Here is a 16,076-nt window from a genome sequence, read left to right on the forward strand (position 1 = left end):
CTTACTCTAGTCTCACATCTCTTCTCATCCCTGATAACAACAGCTCTTCATTTTGCTTTTATTTTTTAACCAATGTAGACACATGGTCTTCAACTCAAAAGTCCACCATCCAACCCCACCCCTATGAAGTTACCTCCCCTGTGAGAACGCAGGCTGTGAGGAGAAAGTGGTCAGAACACAAAGGCAGCACTGGTTTGGGTACCGACCAAACACTAGTCTGCAGGGGTCTGTACATCACCATCTACCACTCAGAATGTCCATGACCCCGAGACTGGACCTTGAGGGGGACAAACTCTATGAGACGAGATTTTATCAACAGGAAAATACATAGCCAGAAGAAAAAGAAGCCCTGTTGTAAGAACACACCTGCCCTGTTGAATGGGAACAGCCCAGGTGTGCTTGGACAGAGGGAAGGAGCTGTTGGGGCTTTGGTCAGATCCATCATCTGCCTACACGTTTTCACCTGTGCCTTCTGCTGTTCTTCCTGCCTACCGCCTTCATTTGTCAACACAAGAAGTTCCTAGGAGTTTCCAGGAATACAGGGCCCCCAAAATACTTGCAGCAGAGGTTGTGTCAATGTTGTCAGGGCCGGAGACACTCAGGGTCAGGGAACTGCACCTCATGTTGGCAGAGGTGGGGGTCACCACAGTGTGGTTTCACAGAGTCCTCAGGGCTGACTGAGGCCCAGCTACAAGTGAGCAAGGATCTGTAGAAATGGCTTCGTTTGCTCCACGGGGCATGGTGGTTTTCTCAACTGAACAAAGCACTACAAAATCATTCTTAGGACCGAGATGAACTATGGCACCAACTGAGGGAACATTTGAGTCAATATCTTCAGACTCGCATTACAGCCTGTATCCCTGTGGGATGGGTGAGGAATGGATACAACATCTGTTTGCACACACAGTTTGCTTTCTTCGCATTTTAAGTGTCTTGTGTTTGCCTTTCTTCCTAACATTTCTAGGTTAGTTGCCCTCCTCAACTGCTTTCTTCTCCTCAAACCAGTAGCAGCTTTGCACAATAACTGCTAAGCTCTGTGTCTTCTTCCTCGCCCTATAGACCTGTGTGAGATTTCCTCATCTTTTTAGTCCACAAGAATCTTTCCCCCTTCACATCTCTTATCCTAATATCACCAATTCCCCCAAAATAAGCAGCTAATAAGACAGTACTTCAGTGCATGAAAATATATTTCAATAGAGAGTAGTGCAGAAGAGCAGGAAAGCTGACCTGATTTGGGAAATAAGAATCTGAGAAAGTCAAATTATAAGTGAAAAGGGTTAGAGAAATGGTTGAGTGGTTAAGGCAGATGCTGCTCTTCAGGGTTTGATTTATATCACCCACCTGGCAGCTCAGGGTTGTAGGTTCCTGGAGTTCCATGGCATCTGTCACCTTTCTTTGACCTCTGAGAGGACAAGACATACATACATGTGGTTCTCATACACACATGCAGTCAAAATACCCCTACACATACAATAAAACAAAACAGTCATCAAAAGCTCGGTGAAAAGCCACAACAATAAGTATGGAGGCTATAATATTATTGCTTGAAGACAGTAAAGGAATTGGATCATTCAGTCAAGATTTAAGATGAATTAAAAAATATGTATAAAATATGGGAGAGAAAACATAAAAAATAGAATTCACAAATAGTTGTCAGAGAAAAGTAATTCCATATTAGTGTAATATAAAATATTTTCAATAAAACAATATTCAACCCTATGGAAAGAATGCCCCTCAGGTACATGAGTCACACCAAACACAAAATTGACAGGGTCAGAAAATAAGCTTCCCACAGCACATCACAGCTAAAAGACTAAACACATAGCATAAAGAAAGGGTGTGGAGACTCGCAAAAAACAAACCTATGAGAAGGAGAGCTGGTTACACAGTAGAAATATTTAGAAGCCTGGCCAGTGGGAGAAAAACCCCTAGGAGGGCGTGAATGGCAGAACGTGGGTGCTCTGAAAGTTGAGGAGCAATTTCAGGGTGACGGATGGCCAAACTGAGGGGCTGACGGATATAGGGGGTGGTGTGGTGCAGGGAACAAAGAAAACTGGATACTCAAAGAAGAGACGCGGGAACCCACCAGGTTATAAACAAATTTCAAGACAATTGAAAAAAGGACTTTGGAGGGAGGTTCTAGGCCTGAGTGGGCGCCGCTCTTCCCAGAAGACAGGTGGCGCTCCTCCCAAGGAGTTGTCGGTAAAGAACTTGCCAATGCTGTGAACGTTGTGGTCCTTGCCCCTGGTTGGCCACTGGAACTAGAAGGCCAGACTGTCCCAGAGGACACGACACACTCTTGGTGGCTGAATATACAGAAACTCTCCTAGGAATGTCTTCACTGCTGACTCAGTGCCAACAGTTGCTGGTGGAGAAGTCAACAACGGTCTCTTCAGCTCTGGACAGGACACCTCAGTTCCTGTTTTCCAGGCAGCAGTTGCTACCGGCGTGGCAGTGGGATGGAGGCTCGGTGGGAGGGGCGGGTCTCGATGGACTTGTGGGGGGTGAGCGTGACAGAATGCACTATGTACGTGTATAAAACTGAGGAGAGTTGAAAAGGAAGGGTGGGCAGGAGAGCGTGACGCAAAGCACCATACACCTGTATGAAATTATCAAATAATAAACTAACTGCAAAGGAGATTTGAACATATGACATATTTCATTACTGAAACTTTCTTAAGAAATGAAGAGGTTCACGTGAATCTAACAGAAATCCCTGGCCAATGGTCAAGAAAAATAGGACTTTTTCCTCCAGCTGGAAGGAATGAGCTGAGATGTGAATCCTTTTCTAGAGGAAATAAAATGAAGCTCGACCCTATAGATACTTGGGCATCTTTGGGAGACCCAGAGCTGAGGCTCTGGGCCCTGCTGTGGTAGATGACCTTTGAGACAAGAAGTGTGTGTTGTTTTAGCTTCTAAAACCAGAAATTTATTTTAAGACAGCTCATTGATACACACATAAATTTACCATTTTAAGAGATTTAAGTTAAGCTACATACTAATGAGATGCACACGCTCATTTATTTTTGTATTAGAATTAAACTCAGGGCCTGTGACCTGATGACTCAGTGGGTCAGGATGGCTGCAGGGAATCCTGATGATCTGAGTTTGATTTCAGGACCTATGTGGTAGAAAGAGAAAACCGACTCCTGCAGATTGATTTGACCTTCACACACTCACACACACACACACACACACACACACACACACACACACGCATGCACGCATACACACATGCACGCACACACACATGCTCACATACACACTCACATGCTCACACACACTCACATTCACACACACACGCTCACACGCACACACACAACAAAATAAAAATCATAAAATTAACTCTGAAAAAATAATTAAATGAATATTTGGTACTATAGAATATAGACCATGTTCAGCATTTTAAAAGCTTTCCAATGCTTTATGTTTATAATCAATAAGAAAATGCTTTTTCACAAAAAATATATGGCAGAAGTGTGTTCAGGCCTTTTCAGAAATTGCTGAAAATTCTTTCCTTTATGTGAGGCCAGAATGCAATGGTGGTTTTTGTTTTGTTTCGGTGTCTTGTTTTCCTTTTGTTATGAAACTGAAGTCCACCACTCAAACAAAAGATTTAAAGGGGGATCGTCTACTACAACACAGTCTGAAGCCCACTAATTGGACACTAATTGGATTTGTTGAGGAATGATGATAGCCCATGACTGACATCGTTTTGTTTTCCGTAATTAGGCCTTTATGATCCCACAAGCAGAGAGCCTGAGGTCCATGGGTGCAGGTGTTCCAGCAAGCAGCATTCCTGCGCGTTGTGTGGTGTGGCTGCACGTACAGTTCAAACAGCGTGTGGCGTGTTCAGGACGAAGGGCAGAGGGAATGAAATTCAATACATGTGATGGCTTTGCCAGAAACACGTGGTGTTCATGTGTATGTCATTTTGTATTGTTTTCATTATTTTACAGTCAGAGGGCTTTAATGTTGGCAAATTTGCCATAACCTATGTGATGAGTCATGACCCAGAATTTAAGGACAAAAGCTTTGGGGTAAAATGGCGCAGCCAAGGCTGTCTGCGTGAAAGGAGCGGAAAGATAGAAAATTAGTAATAATGATGATGATGGCAATGATAACAATAATAATTAACAATAGACTCTGTCTCAATGAGAAACAGGACAAGCTTCAGAAATCCAGAGAGAAAGGGTACAAAAAAGAGAAAAAAAAATTTGCATGAATAAAAAGGAAGAGAACACAGGGTCAATTGCACAATTCTTAGGGAGAAAGGGAATGTGGGCTACTTCCAAAAGCAAGCCAGATACAATCACTCAGTTCTGTGGAAACCTTTGTAAGAAAGCTGTGAACTTACTGTAAGCCAGGAATGGGGCAGGGTGCAGAATGTTCCTCCCACAAGGTGGCCTTCTAAAACGAATTATATAAATGATGGATGGAAAGTGGATGCATCACAAAGCAAGGGCGTGCCCTGGCACATCCTCATTACCTCTCTGGGAAAGGCAAAGGCCTGGTGGGTGGGTGGGGGAGATGCTCCTAGCTCTTTTGCGTGACCAAAGATAATATTCCTAAGACATAAGTCCATGTGCACTCCCTCCCTGTGCTTGTGTTTGCTTAAACTAACTGTAAGCATCACCTCACGCATTGCTCGCCTTAGTCATAAAAAGGAGAAGTGCCCTTCGCCCTTCTCTCGTGCTCAAATGCCTGCAGTCCCCTGACTCCCTCATTCAGATTCTCACCATTTCCTTCCATCTGTGGAAACTCAGTCTTGCTGCCTGAGGTGGACTGACACAGTTCTCCCTTCAGAGCCAGCCCAGGCCATCATGAGACTCTAATTCAATTGCGGATTTGTCGGAGACCTCGTTTCCTCAACTTGTATTGTCAGACCAGAGAGCAAAGGCTAGCATGCATTTTCAGAGAGAATTTGTTATTTAGAAGTGAACTTTTCTAGGGTCCTGGGACCAGGATGCTCTACTGTGTAACCTGACTCAATTTGGCCTCCCACAGTCCCTGCGTTCAAGAGCAACGGTTCTCAACATTTGGGTGGTGACCCTGTGGAGGACTCTCCTTTCACAGGGCTTGTCTAAGACCACCGGATAACATAGATATTTACACTAGGATTCACACCAGTAGCAAATTACATCTAGGATGTAACAACGAAAATAATTATATTTGGGCATCACCAAGCCATGAGGTTTGTATTAAAGGATCACCATGTTAGGGAGGTTGAGAACCACTGCATTGGAGAGCATAGGAAGACCAGACCCAGGCTGGAGGATTTGGGGAGCAGAGCAGATTTGGGGATTCCCAGGTTGGGAAATTTGTAGGGAGAAAAGAAAATGAAAAGCATTTCCCAGCGCTGAGCTTGACCCGGCTGTGGCCCAGACTCTGGTGCTGCTTGTCGGCCTTGACTGCTGTAGACAGGATCCTGAGGGGTTGAGGCTGCTCTAATATACACAGTAGCACACCGCCAGAGGAGTGATTATCACTTGGTAGTCCTTGGAAGTCCTTAGGAAGGTAACCTGGTACCGATCTTCCTGCTGCTGAATACTCCCTGCACTTGGAAAATAGTTCTCGGCCACAGCAGCTGTTCCAGGGAGAGTGAATTGGGGAAATTCTGGAAGGCGAGGCAAACCTAGCTGTGGCCAGCAGAGGGCCCTCGTCTGCAAGGAAGAAAACCCCGGATGCCTTCAGGCTCAGCTCAACGTCACCAGCTCACGTCTTTAGGGGTCACGTCTCCAGGGACTGATAAAAAGCCGTTCTGAAAACTCAGGTTTGCACTTTTATTCCTGCGTTATGATTCATCCCACTCTTATACATTTATAAGGACTTTTCTCCCCTGTATCTCATTTTTTAAAAACTTCTGTTTTTGTTAGATTACCATCTAATTTTGTGTTTTTCTACTTACCATTTTTTTTTGTTTCTTCTCTCTTTCTTTTCTTGTCTGCCATCTCCTGCCTCTGAGTATCTTCATCTTGCAGTCGCTTTTGAGAAAATGCTGTTACGTATTTTTTGATGTGGCCCTCCTGAGAGGGTAATTCTCCCTGCCCAGCTTGCTCAGTTCTTTAGGTGTGAACTCAGTAGTTCTCCTAAACTTCAGGATTTTAGGATTTTTGTTTCCATCCTAAGGCTGCCCCTGAGACTCACCTACTTCTGCATCTGGTTTCCTGATAATTCAAATTCTGTAGACCCAGGATGATGCTGTGTTTCTTTAACCCCCGTTACCTGGTAATTCAAGTTCTGTAGACCCAGGATGAGGCTGTGTTTCTCTAACCCCCGTTACCTGATAATTCAAGTTCTGTAGACCTAGGATGAGGCTGCGTTTCTCTAACCCTCTGTTTCTGTTTAAGCCCAAACAGAGAGCTTTCATTAGTACTTTACTCTCACTGCAGGCTGCTGGTCCATTCAAGATTTCTAGGCTTGTTTGTTTTTTTCATGTTTCAATATTGGTAGATTGTATGTGCCTAATTTAACCCATTTCTTCTGGGTTTGATAATCTGTTGGTGTTTAATTTTTCATATATACTTTTACTATGTTCTTATTTCTTGATTTCAGTTGTAATTTTCTTGTTCTTATTTCAGATTTAATTTTTAAAGATTTATTTATTTTTATTTTATGTGTATGTTTGTCTGTAAGTATGTGTGCATAGCACATGTGTGCTTGTTTCATAAAGAGGCCAGAAGAGGGCATCAGATCTCCCGGAACTGGAGTTGCAGAAGGTTGTCAATCATCATGTAGGTGATGGGAACCAATTTCCTTCTTCCTTTTAATTGGCTTATCTACATAAAGATATACTTATTTATTTTTCAAAGAAATCAGCTACTCGTTTATTGATATTATACACCATATACACATAACATATATCACATACATATGCACCATATGTATAGAACATACACTGTATACATCATATTCGTAATATACATGCATCCTTTGTCCTGGTTCTCTAATTTTTTATGAAGTAACAATAGTTACTTGAGAGCTTTCTATTTTGTTATCTGATTATTGATATAAACTTTACTTCTGAGATTTCTTTTTTTTTTTTTTTTTTTTTTTTTTTCGAGACAGGGTTTCCCTGTAGTTTCTAGAGCCTGTCCTGGAACTAGCTCTTGTAGACCAGGCTGGCCTCGAACTCAGAGATCCGCCTGCCTCTGCCTCCCGAGTGCTGGGATTAAAGGCGTGCGCCACCACCGCCCGGCTATGAGATTTCTTTTGTTGTATTACTACTGCTTGGGGAGCTCTATTTCTATTTTATTTTGCAACAGAAATGTTGGGACCAGTGAGATGGCTCAGAAGATAAAGACACTTGATCCCTGACTGATGATCTAAGTTCACTCCCCAGGGCTCACATGATGGAATCAACTCTCACAAATTGTCTTCTAAACTCTACACATACACAGCAGAATGTATATACACACACAGGTACAGAACATACAAAGAGACACAGAGACACAGACTAATTAAAAAAGTTATAAAAATGCAATAGGGGAGGAGAATAGTGGGAGACACGGGAAAAGTTGGGAGGGAAATGGGGAAAGATATAATCATGTTTTATTTTATGAATGTATAAGATTTTTTAAAAATTAAAAGTATTATATTCAAAAAATTGTAACCATCTTCTTGAACTCTGTGGTCTATTGGATATTAGGAGTGTACTGACTGGAATGGATCATTAACTCTCAGGTAGGGAACTATGAATCAGGCCCCTATAGACTTTTATTGGCGATGGCAATCAATACTGGAGGAGCTACAGTCAGCAATGGCGCTTATGGAATGCCACCCACCAGATAGCAAAGCCACGATGGCTACACACCGGAGAGGCAAACCCCAGGGGGGATTTTCTCCAGAATGCCCTCGCTCTTCCTGTGCCTTCTCCTGATTGCTGCTGCTGTGTTCTCACTGTGTCTGGCATGGTGTGGTTATGGTGTGGGAGGATCCCACGCCTCACTGGGTAGTTTACTCGCAGATCACAATGAAGATGATTCTTATAAGGGCAATGATGCTTAGTTGGGTCAATGATTTAACTGAACCTTCTAAGCCAGCCTACAAGATCCAGGTGGTTAGAACAGTGAAGATGATGAAGGAAATGGTTTAGGCTGCTCTGACAATTGCTCCAATGAGAGATACAAAAGACAGAAATAAGACACCCTTCGTTTTGATAGATGCGATATTTTCTGAGGATGAAAACTAAGAACAAGGAATTCTCATGCATTTTTGACCTGTGCATTTTACCTGATGGTCAAATAAAGCAGTTAATGTCCCAACACCCAAGGTTAGGTCCGAGTTCCTTGGTTATGTAGCTTACAGAATCAACAACAGGTTTCAGTGTGCACCCTGAAGAAAACAAGGTGTGAAATGAAGTTAAACGATCCTATTGCGTGTAAAGGAAAAAGAAAAACAGATGGTTAGGCAGACCAACTGTTTAATGCTTTGGGAAGTAGAAAGAGGACAGGAATCTGCTACACTGAAACCATGAACAGTTTCCTGACAGAATTGGCTGAAATACACTCGGCTTGCTCAAAACTTTGTTAATCATTAAAAAAGAGAATCATTGGTTTTGGAGGTGAAGATGCTATGGTGGGAAAATCAATACAAAGGAAAATGTTCTACAAGTTGTGGGTTTCTAAGAAAAACGCGTAACTTGTGACCATAATGTGATTTTAATTTGTTTTTGGAAAATATGTAACTTGTGGTTGTGAGGTCATCTTTTCTTAAATAGAAATTCTTGTCTTAGGTGGTACGAAAGGGAAAAGAGGAAAATAAAGAGAAGAAGGAGAAAGAGAAAAAGAAGGAGGAAAAAATAAAATGGAGACTTAAGATTTGCCCCCCGCAGATAAGCCCCCGTGTGTGTTTTTAGTTTTCATCAACTCCACCTCTCCCCTCCAGTTTGTCTGACCTGCTGAAGCTGGATCGTCAGCATTTTATGAGTGGTATTACGCTGGCAGCATAGCTGAGGGGAGCTGGAATTCTTTTAATGAAGTTTGCTTCTGTAGTTTCTGCTTGAATTCCTAAATTTTTCATCTGCGGAATTTCTTGGTTTGTATTTTCTTGGTTGATTCTATTTCCATTTTCAGTTTTTGAACAGTTTTATTCATTTCTTTATACTGTTTTTGTTGTTATTTTTGTTTTTTGTTGTGTGTGTTTCCTAGATTTATTTGAGGGATTTATTTATTTATTCCAACTTTTTTTGTGTGTTTTACTGCATTACTTTAAGAGATTTTTTATTTCATCCTTAAGTACCTCTATCATGTTCCTAAAGACTGTTTTAAGGTCTTGTTATTCTGCTTCACTGTGTTGGAATATTAAGGGCCTGCTGAGGTAGAGTAGCTGGGGTCCAGTCGAGATATATTTCCATGCCCGTTATTGATTGTGTTTTATGCTGGTATCTAGGCATCTGGGAATTAGGATAATCATAGGTCTAGGTGCTGATTTCTAGATTTGTTGTTGTTGAGTGAGTGTTTTTTTTCTTGGCTTTTGTTTCTTCTCTGGGTTTTTAGAGAGTGTGACAGTTGTGTCTTTCCTGATAGGGGTTTTTCTTTGGAGCTGATATTTGTGGCCACTGGGGGTTCCAGGTAAGTGTATTTCTGGGTATTGGGGGTTGACACTTAGGGATGGGGATGGGTAGGGGCCTAAAGGGGTTCATAAGAGGGAGGGGAGCAGACTGCTTATTTTGTTTATTTTGATTCTTTGGAATGGGGAGAGACAGTGAAGAACGGTCACTAGAGAGGATCTACTATGTCACAGGGCACGAGACTGCGGATTGGATCTAGAGGAACAGAAGGAAGGGGGACAGTCTACAGTCAGCTTACCTGCTGCACAGGAGTGAGTGGCCTGTGGGTGAGCAACAAGTGGGGGAAGGTATGTTAGGAGGGAATAGTATGTGGGATCCAACAAAGATGTAGCAGGAGGTAGGTAAGACTACCACGGGTGTTCTGTTGCAGTACCAGGAATGATACTGGGGAGACTGGATTTGGAGGAGCTGAAGAAGAGGTATAGATTCAACTTCAGACCACTTAACTGTCCAAATTCTGTTGTCAATGTTTTAGATGACTCTACATAGTGCAAGCTCTACTCTATCACTATCTCATTTCATGTTTTAATGCAAGGCAAAGAATATACACTAGGGGGCAGCAAATTTCTCTGTAAAGGACCATATTATCTCTGATGCATCTCTTAAGGATGAGCTATGTACAAACTAGCTACAGAATAGAGAGAAAGAACCCGTGTGGCCGAATCCAAATATATTTCATTTATAAAAACAAAAAACTGAGAGACGTTTTGCTTTGAGCTGTTATTTGTCATCTTCGGATGTTCTGCACTTGCTGGCATTTTCATATTTTCCACTGGCTGTTCCTGGCTCCTTCAGCTCACTCTATCTGTGCTGTGTCCAGGGTCTCCTTCCCACGTCCACATCAGCATGCGTAGTCATGTGACCTCTGATCATCAGCATCCTGACTGACAGGAGGTGGAATCTTCACATAGTTTAACCTGCATTTCCCAGGTATGTAAGCATTTTGAAAACTTTCTTGAGTGTCTACCAGCCATTTCTATTTCTTCTTTTGAGAACTTTCTGTCCTGTTCGACAGTCATCTTTCTGTTTTGTTTTCTTGTTTATTTATTTTTCAGTTCTGTGTATATTCAAAATACTAATCCTCTGTTGGATGTAAAGCTGGTAGGTATTTTCTCCTGCCAAGAAGCCTGCCTCTTCACTGAACTGACAGTTTCTTTTGTTGCATGGAAACCGTCACATGAAGTCCAGTCTGTAAGCAGTTGGTCTTAGTTTCTACACTGTGCCACAAGGTTGAAATGTAAAGCCTACTTCTTCTGGAAGTTTCCTTCAGGTCTTTGGCAGATTTTTGATTCATTTGTGGTTGCGTTTTCTCGGAGTAAAATGTGAGGGTCAAGTTTGATTTTTCTACAAGTAAAGGTTTTCTGTAACTGTTTCTTGAAGGTGCTGTCTCTTCTAGAATGTATATTTTTGACATCCTTGTAAAAAGTCAGTTAGCTGTAGCTGTGTGGATGTATATCTGGCTCCTCTACTTTTATGCATGGTTCTATGTATCTATTTCATGTGCCAGGACCACCCTCTCTTACTATGAATCTGTACTATAACTTGAGATCAGGCAGGGTGATATTGCTCACAGTATTCTTTTGGTCCACAAGCTTTGGCTATCTTGGTCTTTTGTGCAACCATATAAGTATTTGGGTTGTGGTTTTACATCTGTGAAAATTAAAGCTGGATTTTTTTTTATTGCGATTGTACATGAAAATGCATGGTGCTTATAAAAAAAATCAACTTGCTGTTTTAACCATGGAGTTAATCCCTTACATTGGAGGCTTTAATTTGCTGATTCCTAATTTCTCTAAATGCCTTCAGTACTCAGAGAATGTAGTATTTAAAGGTTCTGACAGAAGGATCTTGTTCGTATCTCTCTCCAAAGAAGCACTGAAGTGGGGTGCAAATAGCCTAAGAAATGGTGTGTAAAGAGAGACTTCAGATTCCTGAGTTACAACCCAAGAGATACAAACTACACAGTAAATGTGATGTCAAAGAAAAAAAAAAGCTTACAGCATGGTTTACGAGTGTAACACTCTTTTCTGCTCCACAGTGGAAGTTTGAGGTATGAACAGGGAACAGTTTCCCTGGGATTTGGAGTGCCTCTACATCTTCATAAATAAAGTTGTTATTCTGTCGAAAAAAGTAAATCACTTCACAAAACAGAGAGATGCTAGAAACTTATTTGAATTTATTATTTTTAAAGACACCATTTGCATAACCATTAAAAGTGAAAGTCAAGTTGCTGCAAGTGTCATAAAGACCCATCAAGTACAATAGTTGCCCTTTTGAGATAGAGTGCAGAATTCACAGTTCAATGGACCTCTTCAGGAGCTCAACTGTTGAACACACTCAGCAAAGGCTGATCACTGGGAAATGGAAAGCACTCCATTGAATGCTGTCTCTGCCAAGTCCTTCCTTGTGGCCACCAGGCAGTTCAGAATATATTGGGGTAGCTGGCTTGTGAAGCAATTGAACAGTGGTTGTTGCGATCTTTGGCAATCTTCATGTAGCCATTTATGCCCCAATTTTCTCCCCAGCTGGAAGGAAACACATGTTTCATTTATCAATGCATGATTGATTTCTTATAGTAACTGACAAGAGGCCAACCTAACAGAAGGATCAGGAAAAGTTGAGGGTCTACCCCTGAGTACCAAGAGGCACCTCATACAGAACTGGGAAGACAACAGCAGAGGAAGGGTAGTTCAAGCCTAATAAATGTGTCAGATTTTAGGAAAAACAATGACACAAAATAACATTGACACCGAAGAAACCACTGATGGAATGGAAATGTTATGCTAAAACATTATGAGTAGGTTGTTTATGGTATAAGGGAGCTCAGAGGTTAGAGACTGGAGGTCAAAGAACAGAACCATTGAACACTGTAGTGTCCCTATAGCACGTTCTCAGGACATGGACACAGGACATACTAGAACGAGTGGCTAGCCAGACTAGACAGTGAACTCCTCGATCAGTGAGGGGCACTGACTCAGTGTAGAACTTGGATAGTGATTGAGAAAGAACTGATGTTGGCATCAGGCCTCTACACATGTGCATAGACAGGTGTTCTTAGACATTCAAGCATGCACGTACAAATACCTCACATATGTACATAGTAAAATGAAACAGATTTTGTTTGACTTAAGTGGGACAAAGTTTTTTAGGTTGTGTACTCAAACATCGACTTCAAGAGATAATTCCTTTGGGACTCTTTTGGAAGGGCACCCAGTACTCTTAATCACTGAATTGTCTCTCCAATACTAGAGTTTCAAATATAGATTTTTTTCACAATTTATACCTGTTCTTGATCAGCCAGTAGTTATTACCATCTGTTTCATTGCCCTCAAATCCATAGCCAACCACCAGAACTCCGTGATTTGTTATATAACTGCTGCAGTTTGGTTCGTGGTAAATGCCTGAGAAGTAACACAGAAACTGATGTGAGATGCACAGGACATCTGACAGTGACCACAGCCACCAACAATAGGGAAGCATTTTCAAAGACCCCAGAAACAATGTAAACTACAGACAGACATGAGTTGACTGAATTGTTACTGAGAATACATACATACATACATACATACACATATATGTAAATATGCATATATACTATATATATCGTTTTACAGAAAACTGAAAAAAAAAACAAAATAAGCACAGATTTTTGATAAACAATTGCCTAGGTGCCTATAAGATGACTAATTAAAATCTTTAATTTCTAAGCTAGAAGCTCATGTAAATTAAAACTCACTGAATAGAAATTACCTAAATCAAGAGGCTTATTAATAATTTGATTTCAGAAAAACAGTCTCCACAAAAACCTAAAACACCCACAAAATTGAGGTTAGTTTAAAATAGCTAAATGATATATTTTTTTGAAATATGATGCACTTACTTGCATGGAAGGGTCCTATCTGCTGAGGATGGAGCTCAGTATTATTGTGTGGGGAAGAAAGATTAGAAACCCAAAGTCACACACAATTTTCTAGATAAACAGCCTTTCATGAACCTGGCATGACCATGTCCCATTTCTTTTTTCTTATCTAGAGGGAACTACACTTACCTCCACTGTAGAACCTGAAAGAATCATGGGACGCATCAATTGCAGCAGAGACGGGTCCTATAGCTGCTACAGCCACCTGTAGGTAAATTTCATGTGGTGGGAGGATCACAGTTTCATTGATATAAGCTTTAGAATTCTCAGAATTGTACCTGCAGGGTCCATCCTTAAAAGATAAAGAGGTAAGAGACTAAGTTATTTCCACACACCTTCTAAGGAACATGCATCAGAACACAACTCTGCACTTTGCGACTGAGCATCCCCATGTCTGGACTGTTACAAATCATACCAGGAATAAAATACTACTGGGAGATTTGGAACTAAAAGCCAGCAACCATATCTTCAATAACATCTCATAGGTCTTTATGTCTGTAAGAAATCTCCATTACATCTGGAAAAGTTTGCATACTCTCTGTGTGCATAGCACAGGAACAGCTACATGGAAACCATCACACTAGAAACTTGGGGAGAGAACTAATGCTCTCATGAGACCACTGCTGGTGTACTGCTGGTGTGAGTTCTGAAGACCATGGACTATTTCTGCAATCGCCCCTTGTCTGAAGCTGGCTAAAATGACAGTTGTATAAAAAGTCCACTTACTCTTCCCTCGTATGGATAGGTTGCCTCAGCCTCGAGACCTTTATTGTGGAGAACATACTGGAAGGCTTTGTTTGCAGTCCCTTTTTCGCAGCCATTATTGCCTTGAGGTTTAGAACAGTCCAGTAGGTTCTGCACACTTAGAGGGGTCAGGTTGCCCGTTGTCCAGAACATCTGTCCTTCTATGGCACCAGCCGCAGCAAAAGCCCAGCACGAACCGCAGTTACCCTGAGCAGGGAAGTGAAATTGTCAGTACACAAACAAAGACCAACCCCAGCAATGACATAGACAGGTAATAAATTATGAAAACGATGTACTAGTAGCTGATAGATGCCTAGGGAGGGATGGTACTCTCATAGAGAACATGACTGCTTGTAGCTAACACATGTCCTGGTTGATGGCCACATACACATGGACATTTGAGCAGAACCTACTGGTTTTATGGGTTATCAACAACAACAACAACAAAAGAATAAATAAATTCCAGAGACAGACACAGTAGAGGACAGTATTTGTAAAAAGAGTGTGTGTGGTGAATTTCTAGGATAAGTAACTATTGTATAAGTGTATGAAGCCTTCATAAAAGAAAGAACGAACTGCACATCTCTCCATATTTAATATACACACAGAGACATCAAGTATTTTGTCTTAAAAGTGGTTTAAGAATACAGACATGGGCTGCTGTCTTACCTGGTTCCGTACAGGAGTCACATAGCCTTCCCTTCTCCAATCCTTAAATTTGGGGATATCACTAAGACCTCCTTGGTTACTGTCCTCACTCATGGCAGCTGGAACTGGGATATCAGTCATCATTTCTCTGTATTCTTTATGGCTCTTCAAGGAAAATAGCAAAAATTAAAAACAAAGCAAAAACAAACAAACAGCGAAACAACACATGAAAAAAATGAAACAAAAAGACCCCATGTAAAGAACTGAAGAAAGCACAGTGGGCAGCAATGCAGGTCATGCTCACCATGTCACCGAAGGCGTTCATTTTCATGGTGAAGCCGTTCTTCCCTAGGCCATTTTCCCTATTATGCATTTTGACCATCTTCATATTTTCTTCCCATACTGCTCTCTTCTGTGCTTCTTCTTCCTAGAAGTGAGCATAATTAATGACATTTATTTATAACTAAACTCTGGAAAAATCTGACCAAGTGGACTTGCTGTTGTAGGTGTACAGAGGTCAGTGAGAGGGAACTACAGACACACAGTCACACATTCGGCACATATGGAGGAAGAGGGAATTTGGCCACCCTGTGCTCACAAGAATTGTGATTATATAATTTTTCAGGGAAGGATGAGGTCTGTGATCTCTAATGTGCCTAGACACTTTCAACAGCAATGTCCATTCAACCTGGAGTTCTTCTGGACAATTTCCAGCTTACGAACCAGACTACTGTATGATTTTTCATATCGCGTCTTCCATTCTTGCCATTCATCATCCAAACTGGGATCAAGTGCTGGAGCAGCTGAGGCCACTCCCAAGCATAAGATTATCAGGAAGTCAGCTGGAGTCATGTCCCTAAGACCTGGAGTGGGAAAACAAATGAATATGTGAGCACACCAACATTTTTAAAAAGTCTTCTTACTCCTTTCTAAGAAATTAATCCATCTGTGATCAATAATATTCTTTGACCCAATCTTTCAAATAATTTTTTTTTTTGGTTTTTCGAGACAGGGTTTCCCTGTAGTTTCTAGAGCCTGTCCTGGAGCTAGCTCTTGTAGACCAGGCTGGCCTCGAACTCAGAGATCCGCCTGCCTCTGCCTCCCGAGTGCTGGGATTAAAGGCGTGCGCCATCACCGCCCGGCTCAAATAATTTTTGAAAGATTGTAGAAAGTGCTTAGGGTATGAAATAAATC

General features: G+C 41.5%; 1 protein-coding gene across 2 annotated transcripts; it reads right to left on the reverse strand.

Annotated features, from left to right (window-relative positions):
- Positions 1-11,993: 11,993 nt before the first annotated feature.
- LOC119816595 (cathepsin J-like) lies at positions 11,994-15,734 on the reverse strand. 2 transcript variants are annotated; one of them, XM_038333367.1, is made up of 7 exons: positions 15,606-15,734; positions 15,187-15,309; positions 14,904-15,047; positions 14,217-14,441; positions 13,620-13,782; positions 12,855-12,972; positions 11,994-12,096 (listed from the first exon to the last, which is right to left on the reverse strand). In XM_038333367.1, the coding sequence occupies exons 1-7, from the start codon at positions 15,732-15,734 to the stop codon at positions 11,994-11,996; spliced, it is 1,005 nt and encodes a 334-aa protein (XP_038189295.1). The 2 variants fall into 2 exon arrangements, with proteins under 2 accessions (XP_038189295.1, XP_041911179.1); XM_042055245.1 differs by having other exon boundaries at positions 15,187-15,302; positions 15,602-15,734.
- Between the last annotated feature and the right edge of the window lie 342 nt (positions 15,735-16,076).

The sequence above is a fragment of the Arvicola amphibius genome, chromosome 6, assembly GCF_903992535.2.
Source record: "Arvicola amphibius chromosome 6, mArvAmp1.2, whole genome shotgun sequence".
Classification (NCBI taxonomy): domain Eukaryota; kingdom Metazoa; phylum Chordata; class Mammalia; order Rodentia; family Cricetidae; genus Arvicola; species Arvicola amphibius.

Coding starts and splice junctions, on each gene's coding strand:
- LOC119816595 (XM_038333367.1), bottom strand. CDS start 15,734: ATGACTCCAGCTGACTTCCTGATAATCTTATGCTTGGGAGTGGCCTCA. Junction 15,310..15,605: donor AAAAATCATACAGTAGTCTG/GTTCGTAAGCTG, acceptor GCTCACTTCTAG/GAAGAAGAAGCACAGAAGAG. Junction 15,048..15,186: donor TGAACGCCTTCGGTGACATG/GTGAGCATGACC, acceptor TTTTCCTTGAAG/AGCCATAAAGAATACAGAGA.